This window comes from Leucoraja erinacea, chromosome 26 (assembly GCF_028641065.1).
Source record: "Leucoraja erinacea ecotype New England chromosome 26, Leri_hhj_1, whole genome shotgun sequence".
Lineage (NCBI taxonomy): Eukaryota > Metazoa > Chordata > Chondrichthyes > Rajiformes > Rajidae > Leucoraja > Leucoraja erinaceus.
The window spans coordinates 28,921,972-28,948,644 of NC_073402.1; the positions used below are offsets into that span (position 1 = coordinate 28,921,972).

At 49.9% G+C, this 26,673-nt stretch overlaps 1 protein-coding gene across 1 annotated transcript in view; it reads right to left on the reverse strand.

The window, feature by feature from the left end:
• Nucleotides 1-4,636: 4,636 nt before the first annotated feature.
• Nucleotides 4,637-26,673, reverse strand: part of luzp1 (leucine zipper protein 1) — an 86,516-nt gene continuing 64,479 nt past the window's right edge. Inside the window, exons 2-4 of the mRNA XM_055656594.1 lie at nucleotides 18,924-21,997; nucleotides 11,459-11,680; nucleotides 4,637-9,131 (exon numbers count right to left, since the gene is read on the reverse strand). Coding sequence (XP_055512569.1) covers nucleotides 9,093-9,131; nucleotides 11,459-11,680; nucleotides 18,924-21,776 — 3,114 coding nt within the window. The 5' untranslated portion in view covers nucleotides 21,777-21,997 and the 3' untranslated portion in view covers nucleotides 4,637-9,092. The remainder of the gene's footprint in view (nucleotides 9,132-11,458; nucleotides 11,681-18,923; nucleotides 21,998-26,673) is intronic.

The window sequence follows — 26,673 nt, forward strand, 5'->3', positions numbered from 1 at the left end:
TCCTGTACCTATTTTCTATGTTTCTATGTTTGCGTGCTGTATCTCCAAACTAAACCAAACTAAAGAAGGGATCGAGGATAATGAAGGTAGACAAAAATGCAGGAGAAACTCAGCGGGTGCAGCAGCATCTATGGAGCGAAGGAAATAGGCAACGTTTCGGGCCAAAACCCTTCTTCCGATTTATAGGGGGTGACGGGGAGAAGGAAGGAAAAGGGAGGAGGAGGAGGAGCCCGAGGGCTGGGGGATGGGAGGAGACAGCAAGGGCTAACAAAATTGGGAGAATTCAATGTTCATGCCCGCAGGATGCAGACTGGATAATGAATGCAACATTTCTCCCAATGTAGCACCCGTAGTCAGGATCGAACCGGGGGCCCTGGCGCTGTAAGGCAGCAGCTCCACCACTGCCTTCTGTCCTCTCCGGTTAACTGGGAAAACGGTGGGGTATCGATGTTGCCACGGCGAGACTGTGGTGAAATGCTTGCGCTAATGCCTAGTGTGAACTATTGAACTCCTGAACATAGCGTGCCTTCTTTGTTGAGAGGAAATATTACAAATGCCTTTAAGACACCGCTCCGCATTTGGTTTGTTTATTTAATGTAATGATTAGGGCAGCTTAATCCTGCAGAGCATTAAGAATTGAATTACATATGTGTGTGTGTGTTTATTTCCACCGCACAGATTAAGTGCAGTGAACTTTGAAAATATAGCTTTAATCCAACATTTTGCACGTCTAAGGTAGACAAAAGTGCTGGAGAAACTTAGCGGGTGCAGCAGCATCTATGGAGCGAAGGAAATAGGTGACGTTTCGGGCCGAAACCCGGCAGGGTAAGGTGTGAAAACGACCGATTGAAGGAAATGTAGAATGGTCATTGTTGGCTTAAGTGTGAATGGGCTGTGATAGATTGGAAAACATTACAAAATAGGCTGACGACAAAAATGCTGGAGAAACTCAGCGGGAGCAGCAGCATCTATGGAGCGAAGGAAATAGGCAACGTTTCGGGACGAAACCCTTCCGGGTTTCGGCCCGAAACGTTACCTATTTCCTTCCTGAAGGGTTTCGGCCCGAAACGTTGCCTATTTCCTTCCCTCCATAGATGCTGCTGCACCAGCTGAGTTTCTCCAGCATTTTTGTGTACCTTCGATTTTCCAGCATCTGCAGTTCCTTCTTAAAAACATTGTGTGCGTCTATTTAAGTTCCCGTTGCAGTCCGTCCAATCTGTCTGAGGTTACTGGTGCTTTGGTTACTAAGATGGCTGTTTTGTGACCCAGACATAATAGGCTGTTGGACCCAAAGATCCTATAGCGGAGCAAGATAGACCACTCCTGATAAATGCAATGGGCTGACGTGTAGTACGCAACGGAGCGGAACGTGGGCCTTTTTTTCATCCATTTCAGTAACCTGACCCGACCCGACCCGGCCCGACCCGACCCGACCCGACCTGACTCGCAGTGTAATCAACGTTGCGGGGGAAGTTTGTGTTAATAAATTATAATTCTGAAAATGAGGAGAAGATTTTCACCAAAGAACTTTTATTTTTACGAGGATGTTTCCGTAACCGGCTTCCGTCTCCGCACTAGTATCTTTGCTCCGCTACGGGATCTTTGGTGTGGAGACGGAAGCCGGTTACGGAAATGGGGCCGAAAATGACCCGTGAATCTGCCCATGACCGTACTGCGTCTTTTTCGTCGAGTGATCTACCTTGCTCGCTGTATTGGACCATCTACAGATGCATCATAGAAAGCATTTGACCAGGATGCATCACAGCACGGTTTGGTAAACACCTCCATCCAAGACCGCAAGAAATTGCAGCGAATTGTGGACGCAGCCTCCGGGGACCATCACGCAAACCAGCCTCCCTTCCATTGACTCCATCTACACCTCACGCTGCCTCGGCAAGGCCAGCAGCATCATCAAGGACCAGTCTCACCCCGGCCACTCCCTCTTCTCCCCTCTCCCATCGGGCAAGAGGTACAGAAGTGTGAAAACAAACGCACACCTCCAGATTCAGGGACAGTTTCTTCCCAGCTGTTATCAGGGAACAGATTCATCCCACCACAACCAGAGAACAGTGCTGAACTACTATCTACCTCATTGGTGACCCTCGGACTATCCTTGATCGGACTTTGCTGGCTTTACCTTACACTAAGCGTCATTCCCTTATCATGTATCTGTACACTGTAAATGGTTTGACTGTAATCATGTATTGTCTTTCTGCTGACTGGTTAGCACGCAACAAAAGCTTTTCACTGTACCTCGGTACACGTGACAATAAACTAAACTGAACTGTGAATAACTCAAGGCCAAAAAACTGTGTAGCGTTTAAGACTGTGGCACAAACAAGTCGTGCAGCAGAAACATGGGGTAAAATGGTTACCATAACATCACATTTTAAAGTCTAAAATATGCGATTAAGTACCTGGCAAAGATTTTGCTGTTTGGCCAATGGGTCAATAAATCAGATTAATGTAGTTCCAGGTCCCTATTTACTGTGAGATTTTCATTACCTGACTTATTTAGTTTCAGAGATACAGCACGGAAACAGGCCCTTCGGCCCACTGAGTCCATGCCGACCATCGATCACCCGTTACACTAGTTCTTCGTTATCCCACTTTCCCTGCACACTAGGGGGCGATTTCGAGTCCAATTAACCTACAAACCCGCACGTCTTTGGGATGTGGGAGTCAACAGGAGCACCCGGAGGAAACCCACGCGACCACAGGGGAGAACGTGCAAACTCCACACAGACAGCACCTGAGCTTAAGATCGAACCTGGGTCTCTGGCGCTGTGAGGCGGAAGCTGCGCCCGTTACTCACCAGTTACACAGAGATTCATGTACGTTTGGAAGTTCTGTGACCCGACAGCTCTGGTAAGTGCCACTTAAGCAAAAAGAAAAGCGCAAAGTGCTGGAGTAACTCAGTGGGTCAGATAGGCATCGTTTTGGGTCTGAAGAAGGGCGCCTACCCACGTGCTCCAGAGGTGCTGCCTGACCCGCTGAGTTACTCCGGCACTTTGTGTCTTTTTCTGCCCAAAACCCATTGCTTCTCCCTTATCTCCACCATCAGCTCATCAACAAACAACCCCAACAGATGTGCTGGCCCTGCTACCCCTTTCATCTGAGTACCTGTCTCCTCAGATCCTGGTGAACTTCTACCGCTGCACCATCGAGAGCATCCTTACCAACTGCATCACAATATGGTATGGCAACTGCTCTGTCTCCGACTGGAAGGCATTGCAGAGGGTGGTGAAAATTGCCCAACGCATCACCGGTTCCACGCTCCCCTCCATTGAGTCTGTCCAAAGCAAGCGCTGTCTGCGGAGGGCGCTCAGCATCGCCAAGGACTGCTCCACCCCAACCATGGACTGTTTACCCTCCTACCATCCGGGAGGCGCTACAGGTCTCTCCGTTGCCGAACCAGCAGGTCGAGGAACAGCTTCTTTCCGGCGGCTGTCACTCTACTAAAACAACGTACCTCAGTGACTGCCAATCACCACCCCCCCCCCCCCCGGACACTTATTATTATTTTTTTTATTCAAATCGTTTGCTATGTCGCTCTTCAAGGGAGATGCTAAATGCATTTCGTTGTCTCTGTACTGTACACTGACAATGACAATTAAAATTGAATCTGAATCTGAATCTGAATCTGTGTCGGGAGAAATCTATTTATTTTGCTTATTACAGTCTTTTCTCCCTTTTATCCTCAGCTCAGGATTCGAGCATCTGCAGTTTTCTGTGTGTAAGTGTCAATTTGATTAGTGCGGGTGTCAAGGGTCACGTGGAGAAGGCAGGAGAATGGGGTTGAGAGTTATGACTTCATTCCCAAATATATTTGATCTAAATCTGTGCAAAATTTCATGTAGTTCCGGGACGTGGGTCACGAAAGTTAAATTCAGGACACATTTTCGATGCTCAGCCCACAGCCTAAGATAGATCAGCCACGATTGAATGGCGGAGTAGACTTGATGGGCCGAATGGCCTAATTCTGCACCTATCACTTATAACCATATAACAATTACAGCACGGAAACAGGCCATCTCGGCCCTACTAGTCCGTGCCGAACACTTACTCTCACCTAGTCCCATCTACCTGCACTCAGACCATAACCCTCCATTCCTTTCCCGTCCATATACCTATCCAATTTATTTTTAAATGATAAAATCGAACCTGCCTCCACCACTTCCACTGGAAGCTCATTCCACACAGCTACCACTCTCTGAGTAAAGAAGTTCCCCCTCATGTTACCCCTAAACTTCAGTCCCTTAATTCTCAAGTCACAATTTATGTATGTACTTAATCTATGAACCACTGTTGTGTAACGTTAGTACCCCCACCAATGCGGTTCCCGGAGGTTTTTGTCAGTCTCCCTACCTGCTTCCACTACCTGCAACCTCCGGCAACCACCTGCAACCTCCGGGAACCGCACGGAAACCTTGGGTGGGGCGCAAAGTCTCCAGAGGTTTCCGTTCAGGTTTCCTAAGTGGGACAGACAGGGGCTTTAATTCTCAAATCATGTCCTCTTGTTTGAATCTTCCCTACTCTCATTGGGAAAAGCTTATCCACGTCAACTCTGTCTATCCCTCTCATCATTTTGTCAGCGTGTGGATCGATGTCTTGGCTTTGCTGAAATGGAGGACAATATGCACCACACCAGTTATGATTAATATATATTTTTTATTTGTTCAGTGGACAGGTTTAAAGTCAGGAGCGTTTACATGCAGAAAACTCCATGAGAAGAGTCAATGAGATCGACATGCACGGTGTACAGACCGTCAGAACTTCTGCCTTCGGGCTTGCAACGTCTTATTGTTTGTTTGATGTGTGGAGCAGATCGACACTGTTTGATATTGCAAGCTATTTAAAATACCGTTTAGAATGCATCTTACCAAATAAATAATGTAATTGAAACTACTTTGTTACATAACCTCGTGTTATACTTGCATTTTTTTTTCCTTAAACTATTTTGGAGAATTGCCGCTTAAACAAACAAACAAACGAACGAAAAATGTTTACATCATGCCTCCTTGTCTGTCTGCTCAGTCAATGTGGCTGCTGTATCTGTATTCGAGGAGTCTGTGGGTTCACTGAGGTGGGGGGGTGAGGGTGGGGACAGACAAGGCGGTGTTTTTGGCAAGACCAGTTAATGCACAGGTAGCAACTGAAACAAGGCAAGAGGCGATACAAACTAGCACTAGGCTGTGGGCGGTGGAAACCTCAGGGGCCGGCGAGCGTTAAGGCTGTAATGCTACTCAACGCTATCACAGTTTCATTGTCAAATATCTCTCTTTGATACATCTTACACGACACTCAGAGGGAGTGAGAGAGAGAGAGAGCTTGTGTGTGTTTGGTTCTACAAGAAGACGGGTGCAAGATGCTGGAGTCCACAGGAGTGAGTGTGTTTGTACGTGTGTCTCGGGGCTCGGACAGCAGTGTGGAGAGAGCAGGCGGGTAGTGGCGAAATGATGGGCCGCTGATAGACATCCCGTCAGAACTCTACAGCAGTGCAGTGGATTCACAGTAGGGCAGGCCCGCACACAGACTTTGGCAAAGGCAAACTTCAACGCAACTCCAGCTACATTCCCAACACACATCTACAGGTGTTGGGAGTATTCCTCGGCTCCAGAGACACTGTCTGTCCCGCTGAGTTCCTCCGGCTTTTTGTGTGTCTATCTACGCATCCACTGGCCCTTTGCCGAGATAGTGGGTCTATACCTCTTTTGAGAAAGCCACCTAAAGCAGCTGAGTTCAGGCCACCAGTGACTGAGTTCTTTAGTCAGAGGGTGGTGAATCTGTGGGATTCATTGCCACACAGACGGCTGTGGAGGCCGAGTCAGTGGACATTTTTAAGGCGGGGATTGGCTGAATTCTACTCCTATCACTTATGAAGGATAAATGCAGGTAGGAAACTGGGGAAAAAGGAATAGTTTTTTCTGTTGTGAGCTTCTAGTAACCCCTGCATAAAATCATGAAAGGATAGATCAGGGAGATGCACAGAGTCTCGTGCCCAGAGAAATGGAATCGAGAACCAGAGGATTTTTAAGGTGAGGTGGGGGTGGGGAGAAAGATTTAACAGGAACCTGAGGGGTAATCTTTTCACACAAAGGGTGGTGGGTGTATGGAACGAGCTGGCAGAGGAGGAGGTAGTTGAGGCAGGGACTATTGCAACGTTTAAGAAACATTTTCGACAGGTACATGGATAGGACAGGGTTGGAGGGAGAGGGGTTAAGGCAGACGGGTGGGACTAGTGTAGACGGGACATGTTGGCCGGTGTGGGCAGGTCGGGCCGAAGGGCCTGTTTCCACACTGTATGACTCTGTGTGTGTATACAAGGTGGATAAGCAATGAGGTATACACAATGTAAAGAGATCTCTTAAGCATGTCATCACTCAGTAGCATTACATCCGGAATGATTGGCTGCAAAGATCATCTTCTCGAGTGAATTGTAACATCCACAAGAGAAAGTGGCACACAAACTTAGTTTAGTTAAGTTTAGAGATACAGCACGCAAACAGGCCCTTTGGCCCATCGAGTCCGCACCGACCAGCGATCCCCGCACATCTAACACTAGGGACATTTTTTACATTTATACCAAAGCCAATTAACCTACAAACCTGTACGTCTTTGGAGTGTGGGAGGAAACCGAATATAACCCTGGTTTGACAAATTCAGGAAGAGTTTCTTCCCCTCTGTTATCAGTCATCTGAACGGCCCTTCCATTCGCTAGGGTGCTGTCCGATTCACCTCTACCCCATTGCGGACATTGGACAAGCATCATCTCTGGAGGATGTTTCAGATTGGGATTCTATCTGGACTGTAGATGGGTCACGAGCCAAAATACCGCCAATCCATGTTGTCCGGAGTAGCCCCCTGACCTGATGAGTTACTCCCGCAGTTTAGTTTATAGATGGAGTGTGGACACTTCAGCCCACCAAGCTCCTATCAGACATTGACCACCTATTTTTACCCCCAATCCTATCCTAACCCATTTTGATCTCTCCATGAATGCTGTTGCTCACAAGAAGGTATATTTTATAAACCAAATATTATCTTTTATGGGGGTTAAAATTGGATTCCTGCCCATAACTCATAGTAATCTTTTAAATGAGCTGTTTTGGGTAATTAACAGAATAATCATCAATAATTATTCCAGCAATTAGTATTGTTTATCCACGGTGGCTCAGCGGTTCGACCCCGACTACGGGTGCTGTCTGTACGGAGTTTGCACGTTCTCCCCGTGGGTTTTCTCTGAGAACTTCGGTTTCCTCCCCCACTCCAAAGACGTGCAGGTTTGCAGGTTAATTGGCTTGGGTACAATTGTAAAAACAATCCCTGGTGTGTGTAGGTTAGTGTTGGTGTGTGGGGGTCGCTGGTCGGGGCAGACTCGGTGGGCCGAAGGGCCTGTTTCCCCGCTGTATCTCTAAACTAAACTAAAGTAAAACCTTAAAGGAAAATCTCTAGGATCAGGCTGGGCGTACACAAGCTTTTGCCGACTTTAAGAGGTTAAATTGACTCTTTTAAGTCGAGACCTCTCTGGGGAAGGTACAAACTCTGTACAGGCAGCGCCCGTGGTCAGGATCGCACCCGGGTCTCTGGCGCTGTGAGGCAGCAACTCTATCGCTGCGCCTTCGTGCTGCGACTGGGCCGTGAGTTTGCTGTGGGGATGCACAGGGCCGATGCCGTTGATCCAGCAGGGGGCGGCGTGGAGGCGCAGTGGTAGACACGCTGTCTGCCAACGCCAGAGACCCGGGTTCCATCCTGACCACGGGTGCTGTCTGTGTGGAGTTTGCACGTTCTCCCCGTGACCGCGTGGGTTTTCTCCAGGTGCTCCAGTTTCCTCCCACAATCCAAAGTGGGAGGTTAATTGGCTTTGGTAAGAATTGTAAATTGTCTGCCTGTAGAAGGGTCTCGACCCTAGACGTCACCCATTCCTTCTCTCCAGAGATGCTGCCTGTCCCTCTGAGTTACTCCAGCATTTTGTGTCTTTCTTTGGTGTAAGCCAGCATCTGCAGTCCCTCCCTCCACTTTGTAAACGGTCTCAAGTGTGTATCGGATAGTGTTAATCGACGGGCCGGCATGGACACAGTGGGCCGAAGGGCCTGTTTCCGTGCTGTATCTCTAAACTAAAGCTGGTCTGTGGAATTTCCGGGAGGGGAAGGAATGTCCAGTATAGTGTTTATTGTCAGAGGCAAAACTTTGAATTACTTGAGTGAGTTTGTAAGGGTGAGTTTCCTCAATGTAAAAATGGCACAGTAAAAGCAGAAGTGAGAATGGACTTGGGGTGTGAAAGGATGCAGGGTGATTCAGGGTGCCATCAGTAACGTGGAGAGTCTGAATACCCAGATGTCTCCAGCGTTCTGTGTCTCTTTGGCTCCTCCGTTCAGGCACCGTTCCAACTCCGTGGCCATGGTGTCGGCACGGAGAACAGGTGGATGTGACACTCCTGTGCATTCCGCTTCACCAAGTCTCTCCTGGTTCCTCATTTTTCGTTTTTTTTTAAATTTAAAAAGACTTCTCTTTCAAAACCTTTTTTTTTCCCGTTTAAAAGAAAACTTTCACCAAGTACAAAGAACAATTATATACATACTGGGCTGCGTTTGGCAGCGCGCCCACTTTAATCCGTTACACTGCAGACTTTTAATACTTACTGAGGTCTTATCTTTTAGAATGTCACGTAGGATATGCAGATTTTGTACAACTTTCACCCGGGGAGGTATCTGACGATGATTGTACTGCCTTTTCCAACGGGCCTCCCGCTTGCAACCACCTGAGGATTTCCTGATTCTCTCTCATCCCACACAGGCTCAAGTGTCTTTCCCGCACTCGCTGAGCCGTCACGAGAGACGACGGATTCTCCGTTCACTCCGATCCCCCGTCTCCTTCCCCCTGAGTTGAAATAATTACATTTGCCTCCCCCGACTGCCGACAGCGGCTGCCAGAGTGATCGGTTCTAGAAAAATATAGGCGTAAATATGATTGCTTTGAGTTCAGAGAGTGCACAGGATGGAACATGTTCCCTACTTTTGCGGAAGCTTGCGCAGTGCGGTGTGTCGACGTTAAAAACTGCCGTGCAACTTTGATGATTCCTAGCGGAAGCCTCACCGCCTCGAAGTCATCCGCATCTGCGACAGGATGCCCTGGAAAATCAAACAAAATCGGCGTTAGGACTCAGGAGGTGTCATCGTGCATTTAGTTCTCGTTTCCAAACATTGCGGGCTGCTCTGGTTTATTGGGAACAGGCCCTTCGGCCCAGCGATCACTGCTAGTATCGTGCATATGAGGGACAATATACAGAAGACAATTAACCTACAAACCAGCACATCTTTGGTGTGTGGAGGGGAAACCAGAGCACCCGAAGAAAACCCACGCGGTCACAGGGGGAACATGCAAACTCAGTGCAGACAGCAACCGTAGTCAGGATCGAACCCGGGTCTCTGGTGCTGTAAGGCAGCAATTCTACCACTGCCTCTCTCCGTCCCTCCCCCACCCTAGTCTTGGTGCTAGTTTCACTGCCGTCCTGCTGAGTTTCACGGTTTGTATCCACTCATTATCATCTTCTCCACAGCCAACAATGGACCCTTGTGGGCTCCACCTTGCCTAGGTCATCGATGCTGGCTCTGATATGTACTTTTCATACCTTGTTCAATGTACCTTTCCATATCTCTCGTTTCCCTTTCCCCAGTCTGAAGAAGGGTGTCAACCAGAAACGCCACCCATTCCTTCTCTCCAGAGATGCTGCCTGACCCGCTGAGTTACTCCAGCGTTTTGTGTCTATCTTTCGTGTAAACCAGCGTAATCTGCAGTTCCTTCCCGTACAGGTGTACTCAAATGGTTTACAATCTTTATGGGTGTTTGAAGGAAGTGGTGATCAGGCAGCATCCATGAGGGGAAAATGGACAGACAACGTTTCAGGACGGAAGAAGGGCCCCGAAATGTTGCCTTCGCTCCATAGATGCTGCTGCACCCGCTGAGTTGCTCCAGCATTTTTGTCTACCCAGAACAGCAGTTAGTGGCTGGTGGTGACTGTTCGTGCAAAGCCCGATAAAACACTTCCAAGAAGTGGTTTGAGAAAATACCCAGGCAGGCACGGTTTTTGGAAAAAGGCTTGGAGCAGATGTGGACCCAATCGCGTATATTCTCTCTTTTTTTTGTGTGCATGAAAAAGTGCCCTCCACTCGGCATAGCACACATTCCACAAATAGCGCAGGGGAGCTCCTCCAATTACACACAGGCCTCCACATCTGAAGAGTTTCACCGGGACAACTCGATGGTATTGAGTAGCCATGCCTGTTGCTGGGAAACCATCCCAGTGACTCGAACACAAAGCATTTTGTGGTCGGCCAGAACATAATGGCAAAGTGCGTGTTCCATGGGGCAACATGATCAAGAGACTTGAATAATTGTAAACATATTTCTAAACCGCAAGTTTCTTGCTGTGCTCAGCTTGTTGATGTAACCTATATTGTACGGAGGAATCACAGTTAGTTTCGCTGGTGTTGAAGTTTCTCTGTCTGAGTTCTTGTCTTTGGGGTTTACTTGCTCCGGCGTGGATGGTTTTCCTGTACGAGTAACAGCCCTGTCCCACGGTACGAGTTCGTTCCAAGAGCTCTCACGAGTTAAAAAAAATAATCAAACTCGTGGTAAGCACGGAAAATGAACGTAGCGGGTACGTCGGAGCTCGGGGACGTCTCTTAGCGGCTCGTAACGCTAACGGCAGGTAGGTAAGCACGGGAAGACTCGTGAAGAATTTTCAACATGTTGAAAAATGTCCACGAGAGCCCCGAGTACCGACGAGCGGCCATTACCGTAAATCTCCGAGTTCGAATCAGGGCAAACTCGGGAGAGAGCTCTTGGAATGAACTCGTACAGTGGGACAGGGGTTTTTATTTTCCTTCTCGTTGTGCGATCGCAGCCTCATAGAGGAGCAACGTTGACGGACATAAAACTGCAGCGGGTCAGGCAGCATCTTTGGAGAGAAGGAGTTTGACCTCAGTCTCCAGCATTTTGTGTCTCCCTTCGATTTAAACCCGCAACTGCAGTTCTTTCCTACATGGCCTGTTTAGTTTAGTTTAGAGATACAGTGTGGAAACAGGCCCTTCGGTCCACTGAGTCCGTGCCGACCAGCGATCCCCGCATATTAATACTATCCTACACACACTAGGGACAATTTTTACATTTACCGAAGCCAATTGATCTACAAACCTGCACGTCTTTGGAGTGTGGGAGGAAACCAAAGATCTCGGAGAAAACCCACGCAGGTCACGGGGAGAACGTGCAAACTCCGTACAGGCAGCACCCGTAGTCGGGAACGAACTCAGGTCTCTGGCGCTGTGAGCGCTGTAAGGCAGCGACTGTCCTGCTGCGCCATCGTGCCGAGCCTGTTTGCACACTGTGTGAATCTTTATATGCTACCTGCCCCTTGCTGCCCCCCCCCCATTGTCAATGAGCCGTAGAGGGTACATACTACAGGGGTGGTGTCCTCGCTCCTGGACCCGCTCGAATGGGTCGGGCTGCCCTCGGCGTTCCTCCTCAGTTCAAGTTTGACCGACTGCCTCTTGCCCGCAGGGTCAGCTCGAGGCACCCTCTCCGTCACCAGCTCCGACAGGATCTGCTTGGCCATCTCCTTCCGCTTGGACATTACGCTGGAGTTGAGTGCGGAGAGAAGGTCCGAGCTGTCCTGCCCTGTCTGGACAAAGAGAGGCAGTTAGTCGCAGCCGGCCGCAACGTGTAGGAACCGCGCGACCACGGGGAAATAAACGTGCAAACTCCATACAGACAGCACCCGTAGTCAGGATCGAACCTGGGTCTCTGGCGCTGTGGGGCAGCAACTCTACCTGCCCACCGAGGTTCAGTGAAAAGCTTTTTTGTCGCATGCTATCTAGTCCGTGAAAAGACTATACATGATTACTATTGAGCTGTCCACAGTGCACAGATACAGGAGGAAGGGAATAATGAGGCACAATTTAGTACAGAGAAGGTTCACCAGACTGATTCCTGGGATGGCAGGACTTTCATATGAAGAAAGACTGGATAGACTCGGCTTGTACTCGCTAGAATTCAGAAGATTGAGCGGGGATCTTATAGAAACTTACAAAATTCTTAAGGGGTTGGACAGGCTAGATGCTGGAAGATTGTTCCCGATGTCGGGGAAGTCCAGAACAAGGGGTCACAGTTTAAGGATAAAGGGGAAATCTTTTAGGACCGAGATGAGAAGCACATTTTTCACACAGAGAGTGGTGAATCTGTGGAATTCTCTGCCGCAGAAGGTAGTTGAGGCCACACAGTTCATTGGCTATATTCAAGATGGAGTTAGATGTGGCCCTTGTGGCTAAAGGGATCAGAGGGTATGGAGAGAAGGCAGGGATGGGATACTGAGTTGGATGATCAGCCATGATCATATTGAATGGCGGTGCAGGCTCAAAGGGCCGAATGGCCTCTACTCCTGCACCTATTTTCTATGTTTCTATGTTAATGTTTAGTGCCAGGTAAAGCCCAGTAAAGTCTGATTAAAGATAGTCCGAGGGTCTCCAATGAGGTAGATGGGAGGTCAGGGCCATTCTATAGCTGTTGAGAGGATGATTCAGTTGCCTGATAACAGCTGTGCAGAAACTATCCCTGTATCTGGAGGTGTGCCTTTTTACACTTCTGTACCTTATGCCCGATGGAAGAGGGGAGAAGAGGGAGTGACCGGGGTGCGACTGGTCCTTGATGATGCTGCTGGCCCTGCCGAGGCAGCGTGAGGTGTAGATGGACTCAGTGGGAGGGAGGTTGGTTAGTGTGATGGTCTGGGCTGCGACCACCCAACAGGTTTAGAAGCTTGACACAAAACGCTGGAGTAAAGGGCCTGTCCCACTTGGGCTGTCACCTCCGCCACAGGCCGGTAGTGACGAGAGTCGCGCGTGTCATCATGTGTTCACGTTAGCGTGCCACCTGACACCACACATGACAATAAACTGGTAACTCAGCGGGACAGGCAGCATCTATAAATGTGATGTTATCCATTTTGGTGGCAAAAACGGGAACGCAGACTATTATCTAAATGGTGGCCGATTGGGAAAAGGGGAGATGCAGCGAGACCTGGGTGTCATGGTACACCAGTCATTGAAGGTAGGCATGCAGGTGCAGCAGGCAGTAAAGAAAGCGAATGGTATGTTAGCTTTCATTGCAAAAGGATTTGAGTATAGGAGCAGGGAGGTTCTACTGCAGTTGTACAGGGTCTTGGTGAGACCACACCTGGAGTATTGCGTACAGTTTTGGTCTCCAAATCTGAGGAAGGACATTATTGCCATAGAGGGAGTGCAGAGAAGGTTCACCAGACTGATTCCTGGGATGTCAGGACTGTCTTATGAAGAAAGACTGGATAGACTTGGTTTATACTCTCTAGAATTTAGGAGAATGAGAGGGGATCTTATAGAAACTTACAAAATTCTTAAGGGGTTGGACAGGCTAGATGCAGGAAGTTTGTTCCCGATGTTGGGGAAGTCCAGGACAAGGGGTCACAGCCTAAGGATAAGGGGGAAATCCTTTAAAACCGAGATGAGAAGAACTTTTTTCACACAGAGAGCGGTGAATCTCTGGAACTCTCTGCCACAGAGGGTAGTTGAGGCCAGTTCATTGGCTATAATTAAGAGGGAGTTAGATGTGGCCCTTGTGGCTAAGGGGATCAGGGGGTATGGAGAGAAGGCAGGTACGGGACACTGAGTTGGATGATCAGCCATGATCATATTGAATGGCGGTGCAGGCTCGAAGGGCCGAATGGCCTACTCCTGCACCTAATTTCTATGTTTCTATCTCTGGAGGGAAGGAACGGGTGACCTTACGGGCCGAGACCCTTCTTCAAGAAGACCCGTCTGACCCGAGACATCACCCATTCCTTCTCTCCAGAGATGCTGCCTGTCCCGCTGAGTTACTCCAGCATTTTGTGTCTATCTTCGATTTGCAGTTATTTCCTACACGCGAGGTTTAGAAGCTTGTCGGGAAGGGATGGTGCCTCCAGTAAAATTATTCTAAGAGATCCCTTCAGCTTCTGCGTTCCAATGTATTGCAAAGAATCCCAGACCTATGGTGCATGTGAACCAAGTTTAATCATTAACAGAGCTCACACAGTCAAACGTAAATGCTTCCCCTCAATTCTGAAATGCTCGAGTTGATAAATATGAATGCATAACATTCTTCACAATAACCATGTCTTATGTTGGAATGTAAAATAATTCCTGAACAGATTGCAGGTAGAGATCTCTGCTGCAGTTTGGCAGCCTAACATCAACCGATCTGTGCTCCATTTAAGTGTTCAGATTTTTAGAAAGATAAAAATCCGTCTGGGCGTTTGAGAGCCAGTGGAGGTAGTGTGTTGGAGGCACAGATATTTGGACATCATAGGCAGTTGAATCAGAACATTGAACATCAAACAGTACAGCACATGTGCAGGCCCTTTAAGCCCACAATGTCATCCGTAGTGACGAAGGCAAATGCAACGTTCGGGTTTATTTTAAGTGGCAAAAAGATGAGTGAGTCTGAGGATTTTGACTTTTAGGGTGATGTACAAAAAATGAACAAAAATGTGCAAGGTTTAGACAGCATTCATTGCGTTACTCCCATAATCCATGAAAGCTTTGTAAGAGCTTCCATAACTTTGTGGAAAAATACATGAAAATTAGTCTGCGTCAGGCATATTGGCAGGAGAATTATTAATGGGAGAATTACATTCATGGCGGAGGCAATAGTCAGGATCGAACCCGGGTCTCTAACGCTGTGGGGCAGCAACTCCACGGCTGTGCCACAGTATAAAGCATAAAGGAGACACGAGGAACTGCAGATGCTGGAATCCTGAGCGAAACATAAAGCGCTGGAGGAACCAGCGGGTCAGGTAGCATTTGGTTCAGTTCCACACAGTTTAGTTTAGTTTAGCTTATTGTCACGTGGACCAAGGTACAGTGGAAAGCTTTTATGTTGCATCCTGTCCAGTCAGTGAAAGACTATACATGATTACAATCAACCCGTACACAGTGTACAGATACAGGGCAAAGGGAATTATGTTTAGTGCAAGGTAAAGTCCGATTAAAGATAGTCCGAGGGTCTCCATGAATCAGGTGGATGAGAGGTCGGGATAGAAACATAGAAAACAGGTGCAGGAGTAGAGGCCATTCGGCCCTTCGAGCCTGCACCGCCATTCAATATGATCATAGCTGATCATCCAACTCAGTATCCCATCCCTGCCTTCTCTCCATACCCCCTGATCCCTTTAGCCACAAGGGCCACATCTAACTCCCTTTTAAATATAGCCAATCAACTGTGGCCTCAACTACCCTCTGTGGTAGATAATTCCACAGATTCACCACTCTCTGTGTGAAAAATGTTTTTCTCATCTCGGTCCTAAACGATTTCCCCCTTATCCTTAAACTGTGACCCCTTGTTCTGGACTTCCCCAATATCGGGAACATCTAGCCTGTCCAACCCCTTAAGAATTTTGTAAGTTTCTATAAGATCCCCCCCTCAATCTTCTAAATTATAGCGAGTACAAGCCGAGTCTATCCAATCTTTCTTCATATGAAAAGGATCGCTCCAGTTTGTGCTGGGATGCTTCAGTTGCCTGACAACAGCTGGGAAGAAACTGTCCCTGAATCTGGAGGTGTGCGTTTTCACACTTCATGTACCTCTTGACCGATGGGAGAGGGGAGAAGAAGGAGTGGCCAGGCTGAGACGTGACTGGCCCTTGATGGAGTCAATGTCTTATAGAAACTTACAAAATGGAGTCTTATAGAAACTTACAAAATTCTTAAGGGGTTGGACAGGCTAGATGCAGGAAGATTGTTCCCGATGTTGGGAAAGTCCAGGACAAGGGGTCACAGCTTAAGGATAAGGGGGAAATCCTTTAAAACCGAGATGAGAAGAACTTTTTTCACGCAGAGAGTGGTGAATCTCTGGAACTCTCTGCCACAGAGGGTAGTTGAGGCCAGTTCATTGGCTATATTTAAGAGGGAGTTAGATGTGGCCCTTGTGGCTAAGGGGATCAGGGGGTATGGAGAGAAGGCAGGTACGGGATACTGAGTTGGATGATCAGCCATGATCACATTGAATGGCGGTGCAGGCTCGAAGGGCCGAATGGCCTACTCCTGCACCTAATTTCTATGTTTCTATGTTTCTATGTCTGTAGCTTTTCCCAGTTGGTGATTAGTCGCCCTTGGACTGTATGATGGACACGGGGAGTTTGGCAACGATGCAGGTAGAGGTGGAGGTGGAATCGGCAGATGGATGGTGCGTATAAATGTGGAAACATCTGCAGCACAAGACGTGTCGTGTGAAACTCCTGATGAGGAAATATGTTTTTGTTCAGGTTTTACCAGACCCTGATGAATGATAATATTAAGAATAATATTGGTCTTGGCACTGGCGAATTAAATTAAAATTCCTGATTTACTACTTTCACTAATTGCCAAGTTTTATCCAGTGCAGAGAAAGTTCCACAAGTTGCTTGAGAAAAATGTTGAAACATTTTTCCAGCGAGCATGTAGTTCGATTTTGAATAATGAAGAATGGTGACTCCTGAATATGTTCTTCTTTCGAGAGTTGAACCTCCGTACTCGATCGCGTAGGAAGGAACTGCAGGTGCTGGTTCACAACGGAGGTAGACACAAAAGTGCTGGAGTAACTCAGCGGGTCAGGCAGCATCTCTGGAGGAAAAGGGCGGGTGACGTTTTGGGTCGAGACCCTTCTTCAGGCTTAAAGTAGAGGGGGGGGGGGGGGTAAGTAAAGGCCAGAACAAAGCAGGACCGGCAATAGATGACCAAGGAAGGGTGGAGCCCACAATGGTCCATTGTTGGTTGGGGAAGAGGTGACAATGAAGGGATGCGAACAAAGAAACTAGGAGAGGATGACTAGGGTGGACGAGGTGGGGGAGAGGGAATGCAGGGGTTACTTGAAAGCAGAGAAATCCAGGTTCATACCTAGGACATATCAAGGACACCTTACAGGTGTCGATAGACAATAGACAATAGGTGCAGGAGTAGGCCATTCGGCCCCTCGAGCCAGCACCGCCATTCAATGTGACTGGTGGGCCTGATGGGCCTGATCTCAGATAATGATGAGAAGGCCTACCGGGAGGAGGTGGCTGAACTAGCACTCATCCGAGGACGTACACTCCATTGAGTATAAATGGGGATCCTGTGGATAGGGTGAACTGTTTTAAATATCTGGGAGTCCACATCTCTGAGGATATGACAAATAAACTTGACATGACTTGACTTGACTTGATCATGGCTGATCATCCCCAATCAGTACCCCGTTCCTGCCTTCCCCCCATATCCCATGACTCTGTATTTTTAAGAGCCCTATCTAGCTCTCTCTTGAAAGCCTCCACCGCCCTCTGAGGCAGAGAATTCCACAGGCTCACCGCTCTCTGTGAGAAAAAGTGTTTCCTCGTCTCCGTTCTAAATGGCTTACTCCTTATTCTTAAACTGGGTGTGGCCCCTGGTTCTGGACTCCCCCCAACATCGGGAACATGTTTCCTGCCTCTAATGTGTCCTCCCTCCTTCAACAATGGCCACCAACTCCCTGGGCCTAAGTCATGACTCCTCACCTAACAGAATCCAAGTCAGTGGATATTTTTCAGGCAGAGATGGATAGATTCTTCATTCGTAAGGGTGTCAACGGTTACGGGGAGAAGTCAGGAGAATGAGGTTAGGACGGAGAGATAGATCAGCCATGATTGAATGGTGTAGTAGACTTGATGGGCCGAATGGCCTAATTCTGCTCCTATCGCTCATGGATTTATGGACACCTGGAGAAAACCCACGCAGGTCACGTTGATAACAGAAAAAACAGATCATTTTTCCAAGACATGGACACCATTCATTGATTTATTACAAGGATAGCACGGCACAACACAGCATTGGATTGAAATCTAATTACGGGTTTGGGTGAGGTGGGTGGGGAGGGATGAGAGGCAGGTATACCACCACTTTTTTCCTCTCTTTTTTTCTTTTTGTCCTTTTATCTTTTTCTATTCCTCTCTTCTTTCTTTCTTTTATTCACTCTCTGGCTACACTACGTTGGTAGTCTAGGGGATCTATCTTTGCACATCTCACTTCTTCTCGTTCTTGTTTTTTCTCCTTTCTTTTCTTCCAATTTAAAGCTAAAAAGTTTAAAAATAAGCATAGCAAAAGGATTTGAGTCTAGGAGCAGGGAGGTTCTACTGCAGTTGTACAGGGTCTTGGTGAGACCACACCTGGAGTATTGCGTACAGTTTTGGTCTCCTAATCTGAGGAAAGACATTCTTGCCATAGAGGGAGTACAGAGAAGGTTCACCAGACTGATTCCTGGGATGGCAGGACTTTCATATGAAGAAAGACTGGATAGACTCGGCGTGTACTCGCTGGAATTTAGAAGATTGAGGGGGGATCTTATAGAAACATACAAAATTCTTAAGGGGTTGGACAGGCTAGATGCAGGAAGATTATTCCCGATGTTGGGGGAAGTCCAGAACTAGGGGTCACAGTTTAAGGATAAGAGGGAAGTCTTTTAGGACTGAGATGAGAAAATCATTTTTTACACAGAGAGTGGTGAATCTGTGGAATTCTCTGCCACAGAAGGTAGTTGAGGCCACAGTTCATTGGCTATATTTAAGAGGGAGTTAGATGTGGCTAAAGGGATCAGGGGGTATGGAGAGAAGGCAGGGATGGGATACTGAGTTGGATGATCAGCCATGATCACATTGACTGGCAGTGCAGGCTCGAAGGGCCGAATGGCCTACTCCTGCACCTATTTTCTATGTATAATTTTATATGCCGTTGGTTCTACTATTGTACATTTGCTTCTAATAATTTTTTTTTAAAAGGTACAAACTCGGTACAGACAGCACCCGTGGTCAGGATCGAACCCGTGTCACCTGAGGCAGCGGCTACATCGCTGCACCAGGCGTGATTGGGACTCACCATAGTACAGCTGTTGTTCCAGTCGGCCACCTTGGACGCCACCGAGGCGGTGTGCTGCCTCCGCCGTGCTGCTGTGTCCATCGGCAGGTAACTCCGGCCCGGCTCCGACACCGAGCTCCTCCGGGACTCCGAGGAATCCGAGGAGTTGGAGAAGTTGCTGAGCCTCCGGGTGTAGCCCTCGGACAGGGCAGCGCCCCCTCCTGCCGACTCCCCCCCCTGGCGCCCCTGACCCGTCCTCCTGTTGGCCAGTCGCGAGTAGTCCAGCCCCAGGTCCTTCTCCCGCTTGGCCGGCTCGGCCGACACCTCCGATGCCCGGCCGCTCCTCCAGCTGGACCTGTCCGGCCCGTCCACATCCTGGCCGCCCCTCCTGTAGGACGGGGTGGTGGTGGTGGTGGTGGGGGAGGGGCTGCCCCCCAAATCCTGCTCGCTGGCCCCCCCACCCCCGGCCACCTTGACCCCCACCCTGGTGCTGACCGACAGCCCGGACACCGACTCCGTCCCGTCCTCGTCGCTGCTGTCTGAGCCCGAGCCCGACATCTTCACGGTGATGTCGCTGCGGTGGATGGAGATCTCGTACGGGATGGTCAAGTTGCTCCTGTGGGCGATGTTGTCACTCGTGCCGATGGTGATGTTACTGGTGGAGGTGTGGATCTCCTTGGTCGTTCCGGCCATGCCGGGCCGCTGCGAGGACAATTCTGATGGGGGTATGGTGATGCTGCTGGTCACTTTGTTCGGCCCCGGTCTGGGGGGTGACCGCTGTCCCCCGGCGCCCGTCTCTGCCCCGGTGCTCATCACCTCCTTCTTGTCGATGGCGATGATGGCCGGCTTGATGACGGCCTTGGATCTCAGCCCCTCCCGCGGGCTGCACACCCTCCTCACCTCCAGCTGGTGGAGGCCGACCTCGGCCACCTGCTTGTCCTCCGGGACGGGGACGCACCTGGCGGCCGTGTACTCCAGACCCAGGTCCTGGGAGTGGGAGCGGGAGGAGGAGCGCTGGTACTTGGACCGGCGGCTTCTGCTGGTGGTGATCGGCGTGCCAGCACCCCCCGGCACCTCCTCGGGCGGGACTTCAAACTCCACCACGTACGAGTTCCTGGCCCCGCTGTCGGACGTGGTCGGAGGGGCCGAGTGGTTCCTGCCAGCCGGCGATGTCCCGTTGAGAAGGCCGGTGATCGTGGGCGCCGGCTCTTCGCCGACGTCATCCCCCGGGGCCGGTCTCTCGTGGCCGGGCGTCTCCGTGTAGCTGAGCCCCTTTCTCTGTCTGTCGGAGAGCACCGCCTGCTCCAAGTCGCCATCGTCCAGCTCTGCTTTGTTGCCCCTCGTCCCGTTCACGCTGGCCTTACCGTGGGCGCCCCAAGGTCTCTTGCCGTTCGACTCGTTGGCCGCGGGCGGGTAGCGGCTGAGCACTGCTGGGGGGTCCCGTGCCTTCCGCGCCTTCTCCGGCAGCGGCTCCTGGTTCTTCTGCTCCCGGCTGGGCGAGGGAGCCTTCTGCTCCGATCTCCTCTCGCTGGGAGCGGCCGCCGCAGCCCGCGGGTTGGAAGACGCTCGTTGGAACCTCCGCCCCACGCTGGGGCTGAGCGGCCGCCGGTATCCCTTCCCCCCGTGGTCATCTTCCGGCAACAGGTCCCGGTTTCTCACCTTCTCCCTCTGGGACCTGGGCTGAGACGAGAAGACCTCCTGGGACCTCTCCTTGGCCACCACCGGCGGTTCCTCCACCGCCACACCCCGGTACTTTGGCTTGTCCGGCCGGGACCGGTGGCGGGTCTCCGGCGGCAAATGCGTCTCCCCGTTGCCCACTGCCCTCTCCCTGGACATCTGCTCCTTCATCTCCTCCAGCTGGTGGCCCAGCAGCTTGGCCAGAGACTGCTCGCTCAGGAACCTCTCCTGCAGCTCGTTGTGTTTGGCCTCCGTCTTCTTCAGATCTTCCTCCACCATCTCGAGCAGGGTCAGCCGCTTCTTCAGCCTCTCGATCTCCTGCGTGAGATCCTTGATCTTGTTGTCCTCCTGTCCAACCTTCTTCCTGAGCCCCACGTTGTGCGATATGGTGATGGAGTCCAGACCTCCTCCCTTCCCCAGCTCAGTGGACATGTCCCCCTCGATCATGAGGTCCCCCGTGTAGCCGTAGGTCTTCTCGTTGACATTGGCCCTGAGATTGGAGGAGTTCTTGCCCTGGTCCGCCGAGCTGATCCTGTTGGTCATCTCCAGTTTGGTGGTCAGCTCACGGATGCGCCGCTCGCTGGCCTGCAGGGTGTCACCCGTGGCCTTCCGCTCCTCGGCCAGGACCACGGTCAGGGATTTCAACTTCTCCAGCTCGGCCAGGATGGACTTCTCCGACTTGTCCAGCCGGTGTTCCGTGGACTCCAGCTCCTTCACCCGGCTCCGCAGCAGCTCCAGCTCAGCGGTCAGTTTCCTGGTCAGGTTCTTCTCCTCGTTCAGGCTGAGGCTCAGCTGCGTGCAGTCCGACTTGCTGCGGCCGAACGCCTCCTCCAGTTTCTCCAGCTCAGCCATCCGCCCCTGCAGCTTGTCCACCTCCGCCCTCAGCTCTCGGCTCAGCCGCGCCTCGCCCTCCAGCTTCTCCTTCAACCGCCGGCACATCTCCTCCGCCTTCCGCACCTCCTCGTCCTTGCCCTCCACCGCCAACACCCTCCTCCGCAGCAGGTCCACCTCGGACAGCAGGCCGGAGTTGCTGCCTTCCGCCTGGATCACCTTGTCCTGCAAGTCCATGATCTCGTCTTCCATCCGGTGGAGGCTCCTGGTGGCGTCCTCCAGCTCGTCCACCAGGCGACCCAGGCTGGCCAACTTCTGCCGCAGCTGACGGGTCGAAGTCTCCTTCAAGCTCATCATGTCCGTCATCGCCCTTCCTTCCTTCCTTTCGAAGGCCCAGTTTTGGGAAGAAGTTTACCCGAGTCTCCGAAACGTCTTGAAGCCTTCACTCGCCTCTGTGGGCATCTATTCTGGACCGGGCCTCACCTGTTCAAAAATAAAGTCCTCAAGCACAAATTTCACCGTTTGTTTCCCAGCCTGTTGCGTCTTTGCATCTGAAATGTCTTTTCTGGAATCAATAGCATTTTACCCTGTGAAGGAAACAAGAAAACACACACACACGTGAGAATTGGACAAGGTCTGTACGGAGTGAAACAAAACAAGCTGCCTGAGGAGCTCGGATATAGAGTGATACAGCATGGAAACAGGCCCTTCAGCCCATCTTGCCCATCATGTCCCACCTGCCTGACTTGGCCCATATCCCTCCACACTTGTCCTATCCATGTACCTGTGTAAATGTTTCGTAACCGTTGCGACAATACCTGCCCCAACTACCCCCTCGTGTGAAAAAGTGACCCCTCGGGTTCTTATTAAATCTTTCGCCATCCTCCCCTTAAACTAATGTCCTCTGTTCCTCGATTCCCCATACTCTGGGCAAGAGACTCTGTGCATCTACCTCATCTATTCCTCTTGTGATTGTGTGTCACGAGTCAATAGACACTCACTCCCAAACTACCACTTTCCATTTTCCCAGCTCAATTCCTGCACTTATCCATCTTCTAGTCCACAGCTTCCAGGAGCTTTTCTCCAATTTCAGGTACCCCTCACTGTCTCCTCCCCTTCTCAGCTCTCCCTCAGCCCCCTGGCTCCTCCTCTTCCTTTCTTCTCCTTAACCTAAGTTACAGAGAAAGGGTGAACAAGTTAGGTCTTTATACTTTGGAGCGCAGAAGGTTAATGGGGGACTTGACAGAAGTCTTTAAAATGATGAGAGGGATAAAGAGTTGACGTGGATAAGCTTTTTCCATTGAGAGTAGGGAAGATTCAAACAAGAGGACATGATTTGAGAATTAAGGGACAGACATTTAGGGGTAACATAGAAACATAGAAATTAGGTGCAGGAGTAGGCCATTCGGCCCTTCGAGCCTGCACCGCCATTCAATATGATCATGGCTGATCATCCAACTCAGTATCCCGTACCTGCCTTCTCTCCATACCCTCTGATCCCCTTAGCCACAAGGGCCACATCTAACTCCCTCTTAAATATAGCCAATGAACTGGCCTCGACTACCCTCTGCGGCAGAGAGTTCCAGAGATTCACCACTCTGTGTGTTAAAAAAGTTCTTCTCATCTCGGTTTTAAAGGATTTCCCCCTTATCCTTAAGCTGTGACCCCTTGTCCTGGACTTCCCCAACATCGGGAATAATCTTCCTGCATCTAGCCTGTCCAACCCCTTAAGAATTTTGTAAGTTTCTATAAGATCCCCTCTCAATCTCCTAAATTCTAGAGAGTATAAACCAAGTCTATCCAGTCTTTCTTCATAAGACAGTCCTGACATCCCAGGAATCAGTCTGGTGAACCTTCTCTGCACTCCCTCTATAACAATAATGTCCTTCCCCAGATTTGGAAACCAAAACTGTACGCAATACTCCAGGTAGAACATGAGGGGGAACTTCTTTACTCAGAGAGTGGTAGCTGTGTGGAATGAGCTTCCAGAGGAAGTGGTGGAGGCAGGTTCGATTTTATAATTTAAAAATAAATTGGATGCGGTTCCCAGAGGTTGCAGGTGGTTGCCGGAGGTTGCAGGTAGTGGAAGCAGGTAGGGAGACTGACAAAAACCTCCGGGAACCGCACGGAAACCTCAGGTGGGGCGCAAAGTCTCCAGAGGTTTCCTTTCAGGTTTCCTAAGTGGGACAGGGGCATTATGGTCTGGGCAAAGGATAATCCCACAGTTACCACCACAGTGGGGAATAGTGGGGACCCGGCTTTGGGGAGGGGGGGGGGGAACAAAGGGGGAACCTGGCGCGTGGGTACTCGGTAACTTTGTCAGTGCCCTTTAGGTGGCAGCTATTTGTATACCTTGGGTACGCGAGCAGAGAATCTCACTGTGACTTGTCACATGTGGCAATACAGCATTCACTCATTCATTCATACATTCATTCATTCATACATTCATGCATTCATTCATTCATCATTCATTCATTCATCATTCATTCATACATTCACATTAGCAGGCAGTAGGTTGCTGTTGCTGCAAGCTTGCTATCCACAAATTGGTCAGTCATGTCTCTAACATCACGAGTCACTGCATCCAAAGCAATTGAACCACACTATGGAGATCCTGCAAAGGCTGAGGGCAGGATACATAGGACATAGAGCAGTACAGCACAGAAACAGGCCCTTCGGCCCACAATGTCTATGCTGTACATGATGCCACGACCTGCCTGCACATAATCCACATTCCTTCCTTTCTGAAGAAGGGTCTCGACCCAAAACGTCACCCATTCCTTCTCTCTGCAGATGCTGCCTGACCCGCTGAGTTACTCCAGCATTTTGTGTCTTCCTTCAATTCCCTGCTCATCCATGTGCCTATTCAAAATCCTCTTAAATCCCACTATATTTTATTTTTGTTTAGAGATATGGCGTGGAAACAGGCCCTTCGGCCCAACAAGTCCGCACCGACCAGCGATCACCCCCTTACACTAACTCTAGTAACACTAGAATTCTACCGAAGCCGATCAACCTACAAACCTGCACGTCTTTGGAGCGTGGCAGGAAACCGGAGCACCCGGAGAAAACCCACGCGGTCAGGGGGAGAGCATACAAACTCCGTACAGACAGCGCCCGTAGTTGGGATCGAACCTGGGACCCTGGCGCTGTGAGGCAGGGGTCACAGCTTAAGGATAAGGGGGAAATCCTTTAAAACCGAGATGAGAAGAACTTTTTTCACACAGAGAGTGGTGAATCTCTGGAACTCTCTGCCACAGAGGGTAGTTGAGGCCAGTTCATTGGCTATATTTAAGAGGGAGTTAGATGTGGCCCTTGTGGCTAAGGGAATCAGGGGGTATGGAGAGAAGGCAGGTACGGGATACTGAGTTGGATGATCAGCCATGATCATATTGAATGGCGGTGCAGGCTCGAAGGGCCGAATGGCCTACTCCTGCACCTAATTTCTATGTTTCTACCCTCTGCACCACTGTTATTAGACTACGCATTTTATTTCCATTAGTATTGTTATAAATATAATATATATGTTTTATTTAATGTGTATATTGTCTATGTCTACAGCGCTTACGGGCCTGTGTTGCTGCTGCCGGTGAGAACAGATTGCCAGTACAGATGACAACTAAACTCTCTTGATGTTTATTAAATATTGAAGACCAGAACCCTACGCCAATATTTCTCAATGGTTTCCTAGCTGAGAAGTGCAGGATTGTAGTGTTTCTGCGTTCCTGCTGTTTTCTGTTTATCCACAGTGTCATTTTCGAACGCTGAGCCTTGGTCGTCACCAGATCACTTTTTACTTTGTGACAGTTTCCTCTCCGAGGAAAAGCTTTCCTCGAAAATAATTGCGTCCCAGCTGCATGCAGAGGGTGTTAAGAGGTCCACATGTAGTTCTCCCCTTGTTTATTTTAGTTTTCAGTTTAGTTGATCTATTCATCATTCATTCAACGTTTAGAGATGCAGCGCGGAAACAGGCCCTTCGGCCCACCGAGTCCGTGCCGACCAGCGATTCACTAGCGACACGCTAACACTATCCTACACACACCGGGGACAATTTACAATTATGTCCAGCCAATTAGCCTACAAAACCAATATGTCTTTGGAGTGTGGGAGGAAACTGGAGCACCTACAGAAAACCCACGCTGGTCACGGGAAGAACTCAGTGTGTGTGTGTACACTGGCGTGTGTAGGTAAGTGCTTGGGTATGGGGATCGCTGGACGGCATGGACTCGGAGGGCCGAAGGGCCTGTTTCCGCGCTGTATCTCTAAACTAAACTCATTCACACTATCACACCAAAACACACAGGGTCATATCAGAACATGAACCTTGTAATCTATCACCTCCACAGTTTATACAGCATGGATACAGACCCTTCGGCCCACCGAGACCATGCTGGCCATCCATCACCCGTTCACACTAGTTCTATGCTATCCCACTTTCCCCATCCACTCCCCACACACGAGGGACAATTTCCAGAAGCCAATGAACCTACAAACCTGCACGTCTTTGGAGTGCGGGAGGAAACCGGAGCGCCCGGAGAAAACCCACGCGGGTTACGGGGAGAACGTGCAAACTCCGCACAGACAGCGCCCGTAGTCAGGATCGAACCCGGGTCGTTGGTGCTGTGAGGCAGCTGCACCACCGTGCCACCCCCCAAATCAACCACCCCCATATCTGACGGCTGCTGGAGTCTGGGACAAGAAAACTGCTGCACTCTTTGTGCGACTTTCTAAGTATGGACACGACTTTTCCCTCTCTCTGGACTGTGTTGATAGCAGAGGTTTCCCGGCAGCCAAATCCCATTCCTCTTGATGCCAAGACACATTTTTTGGTTTTGGCTGTGAACTCGGATCCTTGGCTCTTTCTCCAGGTGCAGGTTGGAAGCACGATATCCCGCAGCCCAGGAGTAGGCCATTCGGCCCCTCGAGCCAGCACTGCCATGCAATGTGATCATGGCTGATCCCCCATCAGTACCCCGTTCCTGCCTTCTCCCCATATCCTCTGCTATCTTCCCAATCTAGCTCTCTCTTGAAAGTATCCACTGCCTCCATGGCAGAGAATTCCACAGACTCACCGCTCTCTGGGTGAAAAAGTGTTTCCTCATCTCCGTTCTAAATGCCTTACCCCTTATTCTTAAACTGTGTGGCCCCTGGTTCTGGACTCCACCCCCAACATCGGGAACATGTTTCCTGCCTCCAGCGTGTCCGAACCCTTAATAATCTTGCATGTTTCAATGAGATAGCCTCTCATCCTTCTAATTAAATC